The following is a 22,127-nucleotide window of genomic DNA, read 5'->3' on the forward strand; positions in this document are numbered from 1 at the left end:
TTTGCTGTACAGTAGAAACTAACATAACATTGTAAAGCAACTATACTCCAATAAAAATTAAAAAGAAAAAAAAGGAGAGTGGAAAAAAATCTTACCAAAATTTTCTATAAACAAACAAGTGTAGTCTACTCTCCCCATCACGTTATATATAGGCATGTTTATAACCATGCTTATTGCTACTTCAATTGTAAATGAACCACACCAATTAATATGAGAACTTCTGGACTGACACGAAGTCCCTTTCTACGGTTACAACATTTACAAACTGAACTTATCTATAATTTGAAGCATCGCTGCAATAAACGGGAGTTGCCGAAGAACTGAGTAGCAATACTACCAGTTTAAACCTGAGCCCCATGGATACCTACGTAATCCTCAGTCCACTTATTCATTAAAAATTATTGATCATTTACTGTGTGTCAGGCACTGCATTATATTCTGAGGAAAACATAAAGCTAAACTGGACAGTCCCTGCTTTAACAACAAATAGAAATTTATCCTTTTTCCTGTCCCTTTTAGATTCTGCAGAAGTCAAGTCAGAAGACCTGGCCACAAATTCAACTCCATAACTTACCTGGTATGCGGACTGAAACAAGTCAGTGTATCTCTGATCCTCAGCTTCTTCTTCTGTAACATAAGGATTATAAATTCTGTCCCCTCTACCTCAAAAGGTAGTTGTTAGCATCCAATAACATAAAATCTGAAAAAATCCTTTATAAACTATGTAGTGGTTGCTATATGGAGTAGCTGCACTAAGAGTAGTTGTCAATAAACTGGTAGTGCCTGTGACAACCCCAAACTAGATAGTCTGATGGAGAAAGGATGAATAAATGTAAAGTACAAATGTGAAAAGTCTTGAAATACAGGAAGACAGAGAGATTAAAAAGTCCACCCATCTATTAATAAGACAAGAATGGATTGGAACTCAAACTCATTGATATTAAGGATGTCTCTTACCTGTGACCCACACATCTCCCTCATGAGTAGTTTCTAGCAATGGTGGTATTTAAAATATGCAGTAACCAGGCCAGCACATGCACCAACCAGATGCCAGCTAGAAACAACCAGAAGGGGAAGGGCTATCCCAGTATATAACTGCTGATTATTGGCTACGTCCTAGGAAAATCTTCTATAAATAGGGTGGATCACATATCTTGGTTTGTCTGGGAGTCTTGATCTACACCTGTTGTCTCTGTAATTAAAATAGTCCCCTTCAAGGTCAAAAGCATCTCAGTTTGGACCAATGTGATCATCCTATCAAGGGTAATGCAAGAATATGTTAATTGCCGCATGTTTTGTGGTATTGAGGAAATGATGGTAATTTAGGTGTTCATCCTTTGGGGCAGGGGTCCCCAACCCCCAGGCCGCGGACTGGTGGTCCATGGTCTGTTAGGAAACGGGCCACACAGCAGGAGGTGAGCAGCGGGCAAGGGAGCAAAGCTTCATCTGCTGCTCCCCATCACTTGCGTTACCACCTGAACCATCCCCCCCACAACATCTGTGGAAAAATTGTCTTCCACGAAACCGGTCCCTGGTGCCAAAAAGGTGGGGGATCGCTGCTTTGGGGAACAGGCAACTGAGAGATAATTAAAATTCAAAAGCACTGAATAATCATACACAAAGTAACAGAGTTTTAAAATGTAATGTTGGTATTAATAGTATAAAATCTTAAAAACACATTCATGCAGAACAGTATTACCTATTTACAAAAATGCATGCATATTTAAGGACATGTAAAGACACATGATCTGTGAGGGAAGGATACAGGGTGAGGTTTAGGGATGAAAGGTAAAAATAAAACCAAAGAGGGACCTTGCACGTACTCATGAGGACAATGTATTATGGAGCTGAAGAGTATAATTAATTCAGTTCTTGGCATCTACTATCCAAAAGGGGTTGAAGGGAGAGGGAGAGAGAAAAAGACGAGGACTCAATAGACTTTTTAAAAAAGTGAGTGAATGAAAACGTACTCCATAGTGAACCCTGGTTATAATGTGCCAATAAATTTTTTAAATGTGGCAAGATTAAAATGGATTGCTTGGCCTCTAATTTGGAAGAGAAGTCTAAACACAAAAAAGTACAGATGGCATAAGAATGACACCATCATAGGACTGGGAGAGAAAGAAAATGTGCCTAGTATAACAGCCCTGTAAAATTAAACAAGACATGCCCTCTTGTGGACTCCTCCTGTCTCCAGGTCTGGATCTTGAGCTTGTTTACAAATAAGAGCAGCAACAGCAGCAGCAACAACTAATACTTATTAAGCGTTTTAATATGTACCAGGTACTATGCTAGGTACTCTATGTACATTATCTCATTTAGTCTTCTCAACAAACACATGAAGTGTTTATCACTCACATTTTACAGGTGAATTTAAAAAGTGAGGCAGGAAGAGATTAAGTAACTTTATAAAAGGTCACACAGTTAACTCTTTGCAAAGCCCAGACACTAAGTTAGGATGTTTGATTGCTAAGTGTAAGTTTTAAACCATTTTGCTATACTGTATCTTTGTAGAAAATATGAACAACTGCTTTAGAAAAAAGTCTGCAAAGTCAACTTGTTTGGGGGCTGGCTTGAATAAGCAATGCTGGGATAATGGTTGTAGAACAATCCTCAGGGATAATATATTCCAGAGGAAGAATTGGTCATTCTGGAGTTCTGTCACCATAGTCAGGGTCCCTATTGCTTACTATCATGATAGAGAAGGAAAAATCCTTCATTTCCTTCAGATTCTTCTCTTTAAAATCTAAAGGTTATAAAGTAAAAGAGCAGTGTTTCACAATCTGTTATTCTGGAAAAAATAATTCATTAAAATGAAACAAAACAGTCCATTAACCCCCAATGATGACAGCCACTGTTGACTTATGAACATTAGATTGACAAACACTCTACTTTCCCCCTATCTACCTTCAGGGTTTTTCTATCCCAAGATAATCTCACTAATTTTCCCTAGACACCAGTCAAGCTCTATTGGTCACACAACCCAATATTCATCTAATCATTTTGTGGTAAAATATATGTAACACAAAATCAAGCACCACTGGACAAACAACGTACTGTTTGTTTAGAGGTAAAATATATGCAACATAATATTTAACACTTTAGCCATTTTAAAGTGTATGATTCAGTGGCATTAAGTACATTCACAATGTTGTGCAACCATCACCACTATCCATATCCAGAACTTTTTCATCATACCAAATAGAAATTCTATATACATTAAACAATAACTCCTCACTCCTCCCTCCCCCAGCCCCTGGTAACCTCTATTATACTTTCTGTCGCTACGAGTTTGCCTATTCTATATACCTCATATAAATGGAATTATAAAATATTTGTTCTTTGTGTCTTATTTCACTTAGCATAATGTCTTCCAGGTTCATCCATGTTGTAACAGGTATCAGAATTTCATTCCTTTTAAAGGCTGAATAATATTCCATTGCATGTACATACTACATTTTGTTTAATAAACTGTCAATGGACATTTGGTTGTTTCAACATTTTTGCTATTGTGAATAATGCTGCTATGAACACTGGTGTACACGTGTCTGTTTGAGTTCCTGTTTTCAATTCTTTTTTGGTATATATCTGGAATTGAATTGCTGGATCACATGGTAATTCTACGTTTAACAATTTGAGGAACTGCCCAACTGTCTTCTACAGCAGCTGTACCACATTTTAAATTCCAAAAAGCATTGTCCAAGGTTCCAATTCCTCCACATCCTCATCAGTGTTTGTCATCTTCATTTTTGGGGGGTTTTGGGATAGTAGTCATTCTGATGAATGTGAAGCGGTATCCCACTGTGGTTTTGATTTGGATTTCCCAAAGGCTAGTGATGTTGAACATCTTTACATGAGCTTATTGCCCATTTATATATTTTTGAAGAAATGTTTCTTCAAGTTCTTTGCTTATTTTTGAATCCGGTTGTTTTGTTGTTGTTGTTGTTGAGTTGTAAGAGTTCTTTATATATTCTGGGTGTTAGTCCATTATCAGATATATGGTTTGCAAATATCTTCTCCCATTCTGTGGGTTATCTTTAACTCTCTTTACAGCATCTTTTGAGTCATAAATTAATTTTGGTAAAACCCAATTAATCTTTTTTCTTTTGTGCCTGTGCATTTGGTGTCATATCGAAAAAATCATCACTGAATCCAATGTCATGAAAAAATTTCCCTATGTTTTCTTCTAAGAGTTTTAATCTTAGCTCTCATATTCAGGTGTTTGATGCATTTTTAGTTAATTTTTGTATATGATGTAGGGCAAGGATCCAAATTCATTCTTTTCCACGTGGATATCCAGTTTTCCCAACATCATTTGTTGAAAAGACTGTCTTTCCCCTCACTGAATGGTCTTGGAACCCTTTCAAAAATCATTTGGCCATATATGAGAGGGCTTATTTCTGGGCTCTCTATTCTGTTCCACAGCTCTATATATCTGTCCTTATGTCAGTACCACACTGTTTTGAATACTGCAGTTTTGTACAAGTTTTGAAATCAGGATGTTGTGAGTCCCTCAACTTTGTTGTTTGTTTTCAAGATTACTCTGGCTATTAGGGAGTCCTTTGAGATTTCATATGAGTTTTAGGATGGGGTTTTCTATTTCTGCAAAAAGGCAGATGAGATTTTAATAAAGATTGCACTGAGTCTGCAGATCGCTTTGGATAGTACTGTCACCTTGACGATATTAACTCTTCTAATCCATGAACATGGAATGTATTTCCACTTATTCATGCCTTTAATTTCTTTCAGCCAAATTTTGTAGTTTTCAATGTACAAGTTTTTGTCTCCTTGGTTACATTTATTTATGAGTATTTTATTATTTTTGATGCTATTGTAAATGGAAATATTTACTTAACATCCTTTTCAGATTGCTCATGTATAGAAACTCAACTAATTTTATGTGTTGATTTTGTATCTTGCAACTTTGCTAAGTTTATTATTAATTCTAAGTTTTTTTGGTGGAACCTTTAGAGTTTTCTACATATAAGATTGTATCATTTGTGAACAGAGACCATTTACTTCTTCCTTTCCAATTTGTATGCCTTTGATTTCTTTTTCTTGCCTAACTGTTCTGGATAGAATTTCCAACACTATGTTGAATAGAAGTGGTGAAAGCAAGCATACTTGTCTTGTTCCTGATCTTAGAAGAAAAGCTTTCAATCTTACATCATTGACTATGACGTACCCATATATGGATTCTTCATATATGACCTTTATCATGTTGAGGAAGTTCCTTCTATTCCTAGTTTACTGAGTGTTTTTAACGTGGAAAGGTGTTGAATTTTCTCAAATCCTTTTTCTGTATATTGAGATGATCATGTGGGCTTTTTTGCCTTCATTCTATTAATATGTTGTATCACATAAACCAGTTTTCTTACATTGAACCATCTTTGCACTCTTGGAATAAACTGCACTTTGTCATGGTATATACTCCTCTTAATAGGCTGCTGAATTAAAGCCATGTAGCTCTATGATCACCATAACCTTCTGTGTGGAGACAAGTTTCTAAATCACCACCACAGGGAGTGAGACCCAAATAGAATCTAGCAGCTTCACTGGTTGGAGGAAATGGGGATCAGAGTTTGGGGAGGGTGAGGTTGCTGGAAGTTGCAGGGCAAAGTTCTGGAAAGGAGGAAGTTAGACAAAAAAAAAAAAAAAAAGAGCTCCAGGTATTTGCATAAGTCTTTCCAAGAGGCCATGTATACATTAAGTGGAACTCCACAAGGCTAGACAAATAAAAACTAGTAAGTTATAGGCTGAACAATTCTCAGAGTTCATGCAAGGCAGGGAGACTTTCAAATTTTGACCAACCAGAATCGAAATCCTCAGCGATTCACTAGGAAATTCAGTGGAGATCCACCTAGAACATTTGGAGGGCTCAACTATCGCTGAAGTGAATGCTACTTTCGACTCACCCTAGAAAAGCTTACAAACAGGTCTAAAGAGGTGAAACTGACCTGCAAGTTACTTAACTGCCTACCAAAACAAATTCAACAATGTAATATTAAAAATGTTAATGTAAGAAAACAAAATGCAGACACTGAACAATGTAACAATCACAACATCCAGAATCTAATTAAAATTTTTTAACATGCTAAGAAGCAAGAAAACATGACCTATAATCAAGAAAAAAATTGGTCAATAGAAACAACCAGAAATAATAGAGGATAAAACTAGCAGACAAGGATGTTTAAAAGGCTATTATAACTATGTGGAAATAATTAAAGGAAGTCAAACATAATGAGAAAATGGAAGTTTTTCCCCCAGTCTTGAAGCTGATTTTGACTTCATTTTGAGCTGATTTTTGTGCATGGTGTAAGACAGTAGGCCAGTTGCATTCTTTTGCATGTGGCTGTCCAGTTTTTCCAACATCATTTATTGAAGATACTATCCTTCCTCCATTGTATACGCTTAGCTCCTTTGTCATAAATTAATTGACCATATATGCATGGGTTTATTTCTGGGCTCTCTATCCTGTTCTACTGATGAAAATGGAAGATTTTTTTAGGAAAATGAAACTTATAGGTTTGAAAACTAGAATATCTGGAAGGAAAAATACACTAGATGTGAGTAACAACAGATTTGATACCACAGAATAAAAGGTAAGTGAGAAGACATAATAGGGAAACCACAGTAACACGTGGGATAACAGGACATGGTTTAATATATATGTAACTAGAGTTCCAGAAGGAGAGGAAAAAAGGGAGATAGAAAAAAATGTCTGAAGAAAACAAATGGCTCAAATTTGATGAAAATATAAATAAACAGATCTAAGAAGCTCAACAAACCCCAGTCAGGATAAATACAAAAGAAAAAAACAGTAAGACATATCATAATCACATTGCTCAAAACCATGTATAAAGAGAAAATCTTAAAAGTAGTTCACAGGGAAAAAGGACACCTTAAGTACAAAGGAGTAAAGATAAGAATGTCAATAGACTTCTACTCAGAAACTATGCAAGCCATAAGTCAATGAAGCATCATCTTTAAAATGCTAAAAGAAAAATACAAGTTAACTTATAATTCTATGTCCAGTGAATACAGCCTTCAAAAAGTAAGGCAAAACAAACACTTTGTCAGTAAAACAAAAGCTGACAGAATATGTCTTAAGTAGATTTACATTATGATAAATATTAAAGGAAATTCTTCAGGCAAAAACAAAATACTGAATGGAAACTTGGATCTCTATGAAGGAATGAATATCACCAGAAATCATAAATACATGGGTAAATGCAACTTAAAATAAAAAGAATGAACACAGATATACTAAGCAGCTGGACTGACCATATTAATAAAAAGTAAACTTTGGAAAAAGGAATATTACAAGGGATAAAAAGGGGCATTTCCTAATAAAAAAGGAGTCAATTCATAAGAAGATGAAACACTAGATATGAATGTACCCAATAACAGAATTTGAGTATCAATGAAACAAAAACTGAAATGAGAAAAAGACAAGTCAAAAAGGACTATTGTAGATTTCAACATTTCTCCCTCAGTAATTGATAGAACAAGTAAACAGAAAAGTCAGTAAAAATACGGAACACTTGAACAACACTAAGAATGAACTTGACCTAATTTACATTTACAGAACAACATACTCAGCAACTATAAAATAAACATTCTTTTGTAGTGCAAAGGGAATGTTCACAAGGATTGATGGTAGGTCAAGAAAGTAAGTCTCAATAAATTTCAAGACAGAAATGAACTAGAAATCAACAAAAATAATTGTATTAGTCTTCTTGGGCTGACGTAACAAAATACCACAGACTGAGTGACTTAACAGAAATTCTGTTCTGGAGGCTAAGGAAGTCCAAGATCAAAGTACCAGCAAGACAGATTTCATTCTAAGGTCTCTCCTCTTAACTTGTAGGTGGCCACCATCTTGCTCTCTGGTCCTATGACTGCTTTGTTACACACAAAGAGAGAGTGAGCTCTCTGGGTCTCTTTCTATAAGGACACTAATTCTATAGGATCGGGGCCCCATCATCATAACTTCATTTAACCTTAATTACTTCAGTAAAGGCCCTGTCTCCAAATACAGTCACATTAGAGATTAGGGCTTCAACATGTCAATTTTGGAGGGACACAAACATTGTCCTCAACAATAAGATATCTAAAAAATCCCTAAATGTTTGGAAAACAAATAACCTATGAGTTAAAGATGAAATTATAAGGGAAAATAGAAAACATTTTAGTTGAATGACAAATCAAAATATATTAAAAACTGTGGGAAACAATAAAAAACTAAATAAATGAAGATACACCATGTCCTGGACTAGACGTCTTAGTACTTTTAAGATACAATTCTCTCTAAATCAAAATGGATTTTTATTTTTTTATTGACGTATAGTTCATTTACAATGTTGTGTTACTTTCTGCTGTACAGTAAAGTGATTCAGTTATACATACATATATATACATATATATATATACATTCTTTCTCATATTCTTTTCCATTATGGTTTATCACAGGATATTGAATATAGTTCCCTGTGCTATACAGTGGGATCTTGTTGTTCATCCATTCTATGCATAACAGTTTGCATCTGCTAATCGCAAACTCACAATCTATCCCTCCCTTCCCCTGGGCAACCACAAGTCTGTTCGCTATGTCTATGAGTCTGTTTCTGTTTCGTAGATAAGTTCATTTGTGTCATATTTTAGTTTCCACATATAAGTGATAGCATATGGTATTTGTCTCTTTCTAACTCACTTCACTTAGTATGATAATCTCTAGATCCATCCATGGTGCTGCAAATGGCATTATTTCATAAAATGGATAATTTTAATGTAATCCCAGTCAAAATCCAACAGAGATGTATTTGTAGAAACTGACAAGCTGGTTCTAAAATTTACATGGAAATTAATATTCTGGGGTGGTTTTTTTGAAACTTATATTATTAAAGTTCTAGAATAGTCAAAACATTTTTGAAAAGAAACAAAATTGGAGGACTCACACTTTATTTCAAGGTTTACTATAAAGCTACATTTGTCAACATACTATGGTATTTGTATAGAGAAAGACAGGCTAATGGAATCAAACTGAGATCAATATTGGGCCCACATATAAATGGTCAACTGATTTTTGATACAGATAATAATGTATTTCAATGGTGAAAGGATAATGTTTTCAATAAGTGTTGGGACAACTGAGTATCTACATGAGATAAGAGATAAAAATGAATTTTAATGATTAACTCAAACACATGCAAAATAAATTAATTTGAAATGTATCTTGGAACTAAATGTAAAAGCTAATCTATAACATTTCTATTAGAAAACATAGAAGATGTTCTTTACCTTGGGGTACTTAAGATTTCTTAGACATTACACAAATAGCACAACCATAAAAGAAAAAAAAAAAACTTGACAAACTGTGCTTCATAAAACTTACTTCTACTCTTCAAAACACAAACCCTACTTCCCAAAAAGGAAAGGCAAGCCAAACCGAAAGAAAATATCTGCAACACATATACATGACAAAGGACTTGTGCCCAGAATATATAAAGAACTCTTACAATCCAATAATAAGAAAACAAACAATCCAATAAAAATGGGTAAATGACTTAAACAAATACTTCAGAATATATATGAATGGCCAATAAACATATAAAAATATGCTCATCATGATTAGTTATCTGGGAAATGCAAACAAAAAAACCACTCCACAAACCCTACGATGGCTAAAATAAAAAGGAATGATAATATCAAATGTTGGCAAATGTTGGATGTGAGATAACTGGAACTGTCATACATGGCTGATAGAATTGTAAAATGACACACATACTTTGAAAAAGTTGGGCAGTTTCTTTTAAAGCTAAACACACACTTACCCATAAAACCCACCAAACCCACTCCCAATTATTAGATATTTAATCAAGGCAAATTAAAACACGTATTTACAAAAAGAGTTGCATATGAATACTCACAGCAGATTTATTTTTAATAATCAAAACCCAGAAACCCAAAAGTCCATTAATAGGTAAATGGATAATCATAATGTGGTATATTGTGGTATATTTACACAATGAAATACTACTCAGTAATAACAAATAAATGCATAGATGAGTGAAAGAAGCCTAAATACACTCTATATGATACCATTTCTATGATGTTCTATATTAGGCAAAACTCATCTACAGTGATAGAAATCAGATCAGTGGTTGCCTAGAGGATGGGGTGAAAGGGCCCACTGCAGGAACACACAGAGAATTTTCTAAAGTGATGAGTCATGATTACACATATGTATATTATTCGCCAAACTTCTTAGAACTTTACACTTAAAATGAATGCACTTTATTACATGTCAATCATACTGCAATAAAATTGATTTAAAAATGAATCTGGTAATTCTTAAGTGCAAAAATGCAAGTATCCTAAGCAACTATCATTGACTTATTATTAATCAATAATAAAAGACAGTCTAAAGTTACTTGAAGCACCAATTATTTGGTGATAATTGGGCAAAAAATGTGATTACAGTACCTACTTCTCACACAGTATCTTTTCAGTGCAAATATGATAAAATGATTTTTTTTTAATTCTAAGCACAGTCTCAAGGTGTTAATGTGAATGAAAGTTGAAAGTTAAAAAGAACTGAAAAATGCTGATATAGAAGATGAAGTTTAAACTCAAAATCCTCATAACCTACCTTTCTAGCCAGCTTTGGACCCTCCCTGCTCTACGCTATACAGTAACAACAAAACTTAATAATTGCCCTCACCAAAGAAGATCTACAGATGTCAAATAAGCACATGAAAAGATGCTCCACATCGTACGTCATCAGGGAAATGCAAATGAAAACAACAATCGGATACCACTACTCACCTATCAGAATAGCCAAAATTCAGGACACTGATAACACCAAATGCTGGTGAGGATGTGGAGTTACAGGAACTTTCACTGACTGCTGATGGGAATGCAAAATGGTACAGCCACTTTTGAAGACAGTTTGGCAGTTTCTTACAAAACTAAACATACTCTTACCATGTGATCCAGCAATTGCGATCCTTGGTATTTACCCAATGGAGTCAAAAACTTATGTCCACACAAAAACCTATGCATGGATATTTACAGCAACTTTATTCATAATTACCCAAACTTAAAGGAACCAAAACTCCTTCAGTAGATGAATGGATAAAGTGTAGTACATCCAGAGAATGGAATATTATTTAGCACTAAAAAGAAATGGACTATCAAGCCATGAAAAGATGTGGGGATACTTAAATGCATATTACTCAGTGAAAAAAGCCAATCTGGAAAGGCTACATACTGTATGATTTCAACTATATGACACTCTGGAAAAGGCAAAGATCAGTGGTTACTAGGGTTAGGAGGGAAGAGAGGGATATATAGGTGAAGCACAGAGGATCTAAGGTAGTGAAAATACTCTGTATGATACCATAATGATGGACATACATTTGTACATTCCCATAGAATGTACAACACCAAGAGTGAACCCTAATATCCTATGGACTTTGGGTATTTACAATGTGTCAACCAATGTAGGTTCATCAATTGTAACAAACATACCACTCTGGTGGGGGATGTCAATAATGGGGGAGGCTATGCATATGTGGGGATGGGGGATATGGGAAATCTCTGTATCTTCTCAATTTTGCTGTGAAACAAAAACTGCTCTAAATAAATAAAGTCTTAATTAAAAAAAATAATAATTACCACCTCCCTGCTTTTCACCCTTCTACACACACAGCTGTTCCATGTCTCCAAGATTTTCGATGTCTTCTTCCTTTTGCCTAGAAACACATTTCACTGAAGTTACTTGTTTAATTAACTCTTTACACTATTGCAGTAATTATCAATAGTTCCAATGATGAATAAAGCTGCTATAAACATCCATGCACAGGGGATTGGCTTTTTTTCATTTTTGTATCTCCTGTGCCCACACAGTACCTAGGATACATGGAAACCTCAGTTGGTGGCAAGCGACTGTTAAAGCCATTGGAAGTAACACCTAAGCCAGGAATTCCTAACATTTCTAATTCTGGGGAAATGCAGCAAGGTTAATAACGTCTCTGTGAGCCTCTAGCAGGCTTTTTCATAACCTGAAAAAGAAGGCACAAAAGGAAAGGAGGGAAATATAGAAGGGGAAGCCCAATGTCCCTAAAATGCCTATGACATAGGTTACCCTGCCTTTCCTGGATGACTCAACTCTTGCTCCTCTGAAATCTATTTTCCACACAGCAGCAGTAATGACAGGCACCATTAAATTAATTAAATGAGTTATCTTTGGTAAACTGCTTAGAAGAGTGCCTGATACAGAATCAACACTATAAAAGTACCTGTAAAACAAAACAAAACAAAACTCCCATTTAATTCTCACAACAAGTTTGAATAGGTGCTATTAATACTCCCATTTTATAGCTAAGGAAATCAAAGTATATAGAAGTGAGGTAACTTGCCCAAGGCACATCACTAGTAACACAAGCATTCTCGCTCTTAATCACTATGCTTTACTGCTCACTGCAATTATATTAAAATTCAGTTCTCTTTGTATCCACAGTGCCTAGCACAGAAACTTGCCCTACAGTCATTGCTCAATAAATGTGTAGATTGAAAGAAAGAAAGAATGAATGATTGAAACAAGTGATTCAAGAGGTTAAATGACTAGGCATCTTTTCACCCAAAACTATTATATTCTCTGGAGACTCTCTGGTCCAAAGATGAAATATGTCAGTTGTTATGAGTAACATGACAAAGAGAGAAAGAGGGAAAATCTTAAACCTCAAAGAAACAGAAAGACAGTACAGCAACAAAAAATGTATTATGCCCATGGTCAGTCCCTGTCCATCCTGGTGCCCCACCTGATGGAGGCGACGAAGAATATGGCCTGTGTGAATGAAAAAAATATTGCCTGCAACACTGTAAACAAAGGTTGTTGCAGCCATCAAGCCATCACATTATAGCTGCCCGCGACAGTGAGCCCTGAGGAAACTCAGGATGGAAACAGCATGCCTGCCATCAAGCAGTCAGCCACCACAGCCACCTCCAGTGATGTACCTTGAGGAGACTCAGGGTGAGAAAGCACAGGATACTGGCCCCAGATAGCTGAGGTGCATATCAAAGGAATGATTTCAATGAGCCCAGACTTTTGCATCTTGCCATACACAGAAAAGCACTAAATTCCTTAACTTGAGATGTCTGGTTTTCTTTACTTAACAGTAACCTTTTGATGTTCTGACTACCTGGTCTTTGTTGCAAAAACTCCTATGTATCCTGGCTCCTCCCTTACCCCTTCAGAGCAGACTCTCAGAGCTATCTGAGAGGCTATGTCGTCCCAGGCTTAAGTCCAGTTTTGTCTACTAAATAAAACATAACTCTCGACTTTTAGGTTGTGCTTTTTTTTTTTTTTTTCAGTCAATACCGACCAAAGATGTTTCAGGCAGTACATGCCAGGATGTACATCAGGGCCTCTTTTTATTGCTCCTAAGCTTCTCTTTCAAATATCTAGGTAGGCATTTGATCTACCTATTCCTGATCCCTCCAGAATTTGGCTTCTCCAGCTGGCTCTCCTGTGGACTTGATGGTTTATTGCAACCAGATTACAACTAGTTATACTAATTATCATTTTAATTTGTTCTCTTCGTTTCCAAATTATTTGTGCTTTTTGTCTCTCTGCTGCACTATGACTTTGTTAATGTTACTAGAGCCATATTACTTATATCCTGTCTATTTTATAAGATTGTTGTCCCTGCATTACCCCAGGCCCCCAACAAAATTAGTGATGTCTTGAGAGTTAAACCTATATAACTCTATACAGAATAATTGTAATAGTGCAATTCTAGGTACGGGAAGAAGCAACAAGGGAAAACATTTCCTGGATCATAATAAACTAATAAGATGGGGGATCCAGAGAATTTTAAATTATCAACAGGGCCTAATCCAGAAATTGGCACCTTGAGTGGCATATCAACAGAATCTTTGCCTGATCTAGGAATGAGCCTTCCTAGCACTGTGGGACAAAAATCAGTCATGAAATGTCTCCCAAACGTTGGTCGAATTTATGACCAAGGGGAGGGACTGTGTTGACCAAGGGCAACACTGAAAAGTGTTGCCTGCCATTTTGGTAAACAAAGGATGTTGCAGCCATCAAGCCATCAAATTACAGCTGCCCCTGACAATGAGCCCTGAGGGAACTCAGGATGGAGACAAAGGGGCTGACCCACTGCCAAGCCCTGAGCCACTGCAGACACGCCCAATGGTGCATCCTGAGGGGACTCAGGATGGGAAAGAACAGGATACTGGCCCTAGATAGCTAAGGTGTGTATCAAAGGAACGATCTCAATGAGCCCAGACTTGCATCTTTCCATACATAGAAAAGCCCTAAATTCCCTAACCTGAGATATCTGGTTTTCTATCATTAACGGTAATCTTTTGATGTTCTGACTACCTGGCCTTTGTCTCAAAACCCCTATATATTCTGGCTCCTCCCTTACCTCTTGGGAGCAGTCCCTCAGAGGTATCTGAGAGGCTGTCTTCTGGGCTTGAAGTCCTCAGAAAGAATGCTGAATAAAACATTTAGCTTGTGCATTTTCTCAACATTTAGATTGTGCATTTTCTTCAGTCGACAGCATCCTTATTCTCTCACTCCAGGATAAGCCCTTTTGCAAGCAATGAATTTGTATGTCCGGTCTCTACTAGATCATGTCTCTACTTGTTCCCTTGCTTTCAAAATGTTTCGATCTCTTAATTTTTGCCTGATATTACAATTTATACCCTATCTGTTGCCCTCTTTTCAATTTTCTCTTATTCTGCTGCTTCTTGCCCAATATATGGTAAGCCGTACATAGCAACAGGCATGAAAACACCATAGTTTTGTACAAGGGGAGAATGACATTATCTAATTCATTTCTAAGACACTTCCTAAAGGCATTGAATATTTCCTTTGGTCTTTTGTCTGAAATGTTCCACTGAGTCTGACTCTACTGGGAACATATCTTATGAAGGTCCATAAGTCTTTGGATATTCTACCTCTTGAGGATAGTTAGCACATGCCTACCATAACTATCCTCCTACTGAACTGCAAAATTCTTAAAAATAGGGATCATTTCTTATCCTTTATCCTAGTATCAATGATTCCTAATCATAGTGTACATAGTAAACACCAAATGAATATTTTTAAAAACAGCTTCCCTTTATTTCTGAGCCTCCTGAAACCAAGTTTGTTCTGATTCAATCAATCAAGTATAGATAGTTTTCCTCAATAAATAATTTTGCATTTACTCAAATACAACCATTGGCTACTTTGTTGCCTAGTCACATGGCTTTACAAAATGTTTCTATAGTTGAGCATCTATCAGCTTGCCTTTCTACTTCTATCTTGAAAAAATTCTTAGTAAGATTGATCCTTGAAGCAGTCTTTAGAGACACATTCTTTGTGTCATATACTTTTCTCACTCTCTGTGTTTTTCCATTTATTCCATCTCCTTGTTTCTAGAATGTTAGTCAGTTTCCTACCATTATATCACATTATGACCAAACTGATTCTTCTCTCTTAAATTGTATTTAGTGGAGAACCTTGTTTATGACTTTTTGAAAGCTGAAACAGACCATGTTCCTGGTTATCTTTATATAACAACATCCTATTATACTTTTCTGATATTCATCAATTTGCCTAGTCATTTCATGAACATTTACTGACCACTTTGTGTCATGTACCAGGCAAGGCATTAGGAAAACAAGAGACGAAATATATATCCTTTTAATCAGAAGAGCTCAGACTGAAGTAGAGGGAAGAGGAGATACAAGTAAGGAAGCAAACATAGAAATAACACTATTTTTTTCTCTCTGTGTTTCCACAGGACTCTCTGATCTTTCTAGGATCTTTCAGAGCCTGGATTTTTTCTCTCTGTGTTCCCACAGGACTCTGTCATCTTTCTAGGATCTTTCAGAGCCTCGATTTTTAAGTCACATAGACCTGGATCCAATTCTTTTTTTTTTTTTTAACATCTTTATTGGCGTATAATTGCTTTACAATGGTGTGTTAGTTTCTGCTTTATAACAAAGTGAATCAGCTATACATATACATATATCCCCATATCCCCTCCCTCTTGCATCTCCCTCCCTCCCACCCTCCCTATCCCACCCCTCTAGGTGGTCACAAATCACGAAGCTGATCTCCCTGTGCTATGCGCCTGCTTCCCACTAGCTATCGGTTTTACGTTTGGTAGTGTATATATATCCATGCCACTCTCTCACTTTGTCCCAGCTTACCCTTCCCCCTCCCCATGTCCTCAAGTCCATTCTCTAGTAGGTCTGCACTGGATCCAATTCTTAACTCTGCCACTTAAAGAGCTGTGTGATGAGAGTCAAGGTTTTCTCCTTTGCAAAATGGGATAATAACCATTTATTCCTTGTTGGGAGTAGATAAGACAAAGTGCTTAGTTTGGCAATACATGACAGACAATAAATGGTGTCTGAGATTCATAATAAGGGGGCATCTAGCCTGGGTAAAGAAAGCCTCCTGGAGGAGGTGACTCTTGAATTGAATCCTAATCAATGAATGAATAGGAATCAATGAATAGGAAGGGGAAGGAATCAAGATGGAATCTTAGAGAAAGGTTAAGTTTCCACACCAGCATTGAGAACTTTTCAGAATCCAGTCTCTACCTATCTTAGCAACCTCTTCTCCCTTAACTTTCCTAAATGAACCCTTCCTTCTATCCAGGCTGGTTTATTCACTGTTCTCAGAATATGCTTACTTATTTTCTTTTCTCTATTTCTTCTTAGGCCATCCCTGGTTGTGGCACTAGCCTAAAGCTTGTCTATAAGAGCAACATAAGTTCCACCTTCTTGTAATTGATCATTCTGGCCCCCACCAATGCCTCCATTCTTTCACCTTTTCTAGCACAGGGTTAGATGAACATACCTCCCTACACACTTCCTTTGTCCTCCTGTTACATCCATGCTCATCATAGTCCTTAACCATCTGCACCTCTGCACTGAGATTTAACTTTTTACATGTGAATGTCGTATCTCCACTGGAACATAAATTCAATGAGGGCCAGACTTCACATAATCAAGAGAAAATAGGGCAAGGATACAGCACTTTATTCTCAGATCTATTTGGCATATGAAGGGTCAGAAAACTGTTAGCAACAGTCTCAGGGTTAAACACAAAGCACATGGCAGGTCTGTAGAGGCTTAAATGCTTGGACTTAATGAGGTTTCCTGTTTTTAGGTTCTCACCTTGATAGGCTGTCAGCTCTGTCAATAGCAAACTATAAAAACTTTCCACTGTGGATTGTGTTAGTCATAAGATGCCTCAAATCATTCTGGAAATAAGGCATGATATAACAAAATAAAGGTCAGGAGAAAGGCTGGGAGCCAACTCCTTAGACATAGCTACTATACTGGGAGGTAGTATATGGAACACTATAATCAACAGATCTGGGTTAAATTCATGGCTTTTGAAACTTACTGGCTTTAGAACTTGGGCAAATCCTTAACCTCTCTGAGAGACAATTTCCTCAATTAATAATGTGGATTAATCACCATTCACAGTGGTTGTGAAGAAAAAAAAATTATATATATATATATATATAAAGTAACTAGCACACTGCCAGAAAGAGAATACTTCCTTAATTATTCATTATTAAAACATTGTACCAACCCATTACCCTCTGCAACTCCTTTAAAGAAAGTAGAAAAATAGAGATTCTGTTCTCTCTTTAAAGGTGGTAATCGGGAGCAACTTGCTGAAACTCACTGATAACTCAGTCCTGAACAAGGAATCCTAATATCCAACATGAAGTAGGGTTGTCTTTATGGCCAATATGTACCTATTACAGTGAAAAAAAGCTAAATTAGATTTTTTTTTTTTTTTTTTTTTTTGCAGTACGCGGGCCTCTCACTGTTGTGGCCTCTCCCGTTGCGGCGCACAGGCTCCGGACGCGCAGGCTCAGCGGCCATGGCTCACGGGCCCAGCCGCTCCGCGGCATGTGGGATCTTCCCGGACCGGGGCACGAACCCGTGTTCCCTGCATCGGCAGGCAGATTCTCAACCACTGCGTCACCAGGGAAGCCCTAAATTAGATTCTTGTCATACTCCTTAGAGTAACTGAGTCTTTCCAACATTAAGAACTCTCAATTTGATAAAAGTGGGAGGCTTCGAGACTATAATCAAGCTGGATGCCCATAGAAAAAAGAGTGTTCCATAGGATAAAAAGTAAACTCTTCAAACCCTTGAGGGCATTTCATTTGAGACTGTGATTGATTCTTCAGACCACCTACTGTTGGTTCAAAATGGCAGGAACCATAAAACCACACATGGATTGGGCCAAAGAATCATGAACTCTTGGAAGTGGAAGAAACTTACAAAGTCGTCCAGCCTAAGCCTCTCCTTACATGGCTGAGGAAGTAGGCATAGGATAGATGCCAAGCTACGTACCAAGCTTCCTTTTGCCTCACCAGATACTCACTTCATTGTCATAATTTCCCCGAGATTTTATTTCCGTTGCAGTAAGCAAGATCAGACAGAATAGGTTCATTTGCCTTGCAAAATGGGCCCAAACACTGGAATTACCCAAGACTCTTGCCCCTGACAGAACACTGACACAAAAAGGCAAAAGTATATACATTTCTGCAGTTACCTGATTAAACTATCAGGTCCCTACAAAGGACGCTGTACTGAAACAAAGAGTGACAATGCTGCCTACAAACAGAAATGCATACTTGGAACTATAGGCTTTTCATATTTCTTCTATAAAAAGAAAGAACGCTATGGGACTACCAAAATTACTGGAAGCTTCTAGTGGTGATAACTGACTACTTCCCTATGTATCTTCATGATGGCACAGTGAGGAAAAGTGGAGTTAGACTGTGAGACTTCTTAGGAATACCACATAGCAGGTCACTAGCTTTGGGAGGTGATAAACAGAAACTTGGAACCGTGTTAAATGAACCCATTAAACTTCAATGACTGTTTTTATCCAAGTTTGTGGCTCTACTCATCTAAACTTTTAAGTTTATCAACTTATATGAGTAAAACATGAAAATGCTTAGAAAAAATTAAAAGTCACTAGGTGAATAAATTCATTCATCTTTGAATAAATGCACATACAAAACAGAAATTAAACAACTCTGAGGTGAGATAGATTAGCATAGACAATTATTCTTCATCAGTCCTTTGACGTTTGTCCTAACTCCAATAATGCAGAAAAATGGTAACACTAGCAACTTCAGGTCTGCAAGATCAATAGGATCGGAAATTTCAGTGAATAGTGAGCTGAACATTAATCAACGCTGTTATGTAAGTACCAAAAAAGGTGAAGTGATAGTACACTAAACTTTAAAACTATTTAGTGGCTGGAATATGCAAGAGAATATCAGAGGTCTGCTCTGCTCCAGTCAGGAGATCCTGACAATACTGTGGATACTGCAGCAAAAGGACCACGTCAAAATACGTTAAACTCGGGGCTTCCCTGGTGGCGCAGTGGTTGAGAGTCCGCCTGCCGATGCAGGGGACACGGGTTCGTGCCCCGGTCCGGGAAGATCCCACATGCCGTGGAGCGGCTGGGCCCGTGAGCCATGGCCGCTGAGCCTGCGCGTCCGGAGCCTGTGCTCCGCAACGGGAGAGGCCACAACAGTGAGAGGCCCGCGTACCGCAAAAAAAAAAAAAAAAAAAAAAAAATACGTTAAACTCTTCAGCATGAGACAAGAATCAAACTTCAAATCACATCACAAGAGAGCTAATGTAACAACTAGGGATATTTAGGCTGTAGAAGGAAGAGACAAAACAGGAGAACAACGAGATGCCTTTAAATACTTGCAAGGCAATCAGAAAATGAACTACCATGGTTTCAGTTGGCTCTAGGAGAAGAACAAGTACCAATGGATGAAAAGTACAGAAAAACAGATTTTGGTTTAACAATAATTTTCCATGTTAGCCTCAAAAGTCAATGACCATTAACAGGGAGAGAAGGAGAAATTTACATAAAATAAGTAAAATGTACCTAAGAGACTTGGGCACACTGAATGAGCCTTTGACAAAAGTTTAGGAGATCGTAGGAAGCATGACATTAAACCATGCAGATTAACGATAAATTACACTCTCATAAGTAAAGCTGATTTCCAATTTTTTTTATAACAAGAAAGAAGACAAAGCATGGATGATTCAGAAAGCCATATTTTATGAAAAATAATCTATGAGTGGTGGTCAAGCTACTGCAAAATTCCAGATGGGAAAAGATGGACTGGTCGAAGTAGTGACGATGGAAACAGAAAGGAGTGAAAGACTTAAAAAATTATTTCCGATAGAGTTCATGGTACTTGATGAGCTGTTGGAGACTCTTGAAATAACAGTATTTAGCAGGATTTACTGTGTTAACCTAACCATTTATCTACTAACAATAAAAACAACAATAGTAGTGAACACACAGTGCTTAGCACACAATGTTCTAAATATTTTACATAGATTAACTGATTTCATTCTCATAACCATAGGAAGCGTACTCTATTATCATGCACATTTTACATATGAGAAATTAAGTCTTACATCAGTAAAGTTAGTTAATAAATATCAAAGAACTAGTAAGAGGTTAGATGCCGTTTTTGGACCTACATAAGCCCAAAGCTAAAGCTCTTAACTGATACACTAGACAGCTGTAAAGGAAAGGCAACAAAAGCCAAAGTGGGCAGCACGTAGTACTATTAAGAGCCTAGTGGAGTGAAGTGCGTCAGGAGATAAGAGCACTGTAGGTGAAAGTGAGGATTTGGTAGTATCGGAATCACGTGATGGGCTTGTTGGAAGGAAGGAAGGGATGAAAAGGACCAAAGAAACACCTGCATTGAATCCAAATTCACAGAGGTGGGTCCTAGGAATTAACCTTTTAAATAAAAAAAGATAAACCAAAAAACCTTGGATAATTTTGAGGCGAAACCAGCTTTGGGAACATCTGTAGTAGATCTCTAAGGTCTCTTTCTGGTTTAACATTCCAGTTGACCGTCTAAATGAATTTCCCAGAAATGAAGGGAGGGAGGGAGGGATACTAGCACCAAGAAAACGGCTATGCATTTACAGTACACACCGTTTATGATCCCATTTTTATTAAACTGTCTCTCATAGAAACAGGGATAGAGCAGGCAAACGGAAGAAAGGGTGCGGTGTTCACTGGTGCTGGCTAAAAAGCAGGCTTTCCCCCAGGATTTTCTAGTACCATTAGCAGAAAGAAACTCTTCCTGACTATAAATACATGTGGTAACCCGACTGCAAAATGAGGTGGACTCCTCACATCCGTCTCAGGCTAACGCTGGATGCCAATATAGCCTTCTATGTGCTCACAAGCGTTGCAGGAAATATCTCGGTTGGGGCCTGCCTTCTCCGAGGCCAAAAGAATCTGGCTCTGCAGAAGAGGTGTCCGCTCTGCAATTACAGCCTCAAGTACCCTACTCCCAGCGATGATCATTTCTACACATACCTGAGGGTCCTCTAGTGAGATTGATCTCCTCCTCAGTAACCAAGTAATCCACTCTTCCGTTCATATTTTACTCTTGTCTGGCTTCCCAACCTGGGTCAGCGAGGGCTAGCGGAGGCGAAGGTGAAAATCACCCCGGCGACAGCCACAGCACTGCACTTTCGGTTTCAGTAGCCCCCGAACCGGAAGAGGAAGCCAGGAGAGCGGCGAGCGCCAGGAATGCTGGGAGTCGTGGTTCTGGCTGCCGCCCTGAAGCGTTCTCAGCTGGTGGTCAAAGCAAACTGTGAGGTGAGTAAGGAGCGCATTTCTATCCTGATTTACTATTCGGGGCTGAGTGGTGGTGGTGGTGGTGGGAGCAGGTAGGGACAGGGAGGGTAAGAGACATAAATGAATTGATATTGTCAAGGAAAAATAAAAACTAAGATCTCCTGCCATCTCAGAAAATCTCACCGAATGTAGAAAAAAATTATATTATTCAGTAAGCCCTGAACCAGACTGGGATGGGTGTCACAGGCGATTGCAAAGAAAGAAATCTCACCCTTTTTTATAGACAAGCCGATACAATCCATTACGTGCATGTTCTCATGTAAGAGTACTACGTAACCACACCGGTTGCTGTACCTTCTTTGGTAGGTCACGCTTGGGGTAGCCATTTGTGTTCGTTGATTGCCATTATCGAAGGGAAAAAGAAAAC

The 22,127-nt window shown here is 37.6% G+C and overlaps 1 protein-coding gene across 1 annotated transcript in view; it reads right to left on the reverse strand.

Annotated features, from left to right (window-relative positions):
- LOC307049371 (synaptojanin-2-binding protein) overlaps window positions 1-21,500 on the reverse strand; it is a gene marked incomplete at both ends in the record, with an annotated part of 35,302 nt that extends 13,802 nt beyond the window's left edge. Inside the window, one exon of the mRNA XM_079698897.1 lies at window positions 21,437-21,500. Within this exon, the coding sequence (XP_079555023.1) occupies window positions 21,437-21,500 (64 nt within the window). The remainder of the gene's footprint in view (window positions 1-21,436) is intronic.
- Window positions 21,501-22,127: the final 627 nt, after the last annotated feature.

The sequence above is a fragment of the Hyperoodon ampullatus genome, assembly GCF_949752795.1.
Source record: "Hyperoodon ampullatus genome assembly, chromosome: 3".
NCBI classification, from domain to species: Eukaryota; Metazoa; Chordata; class Mammalia; order Artiodactyla; family Ziphiidae; genus Hyperoodon; species Hyperoodon ampullatus.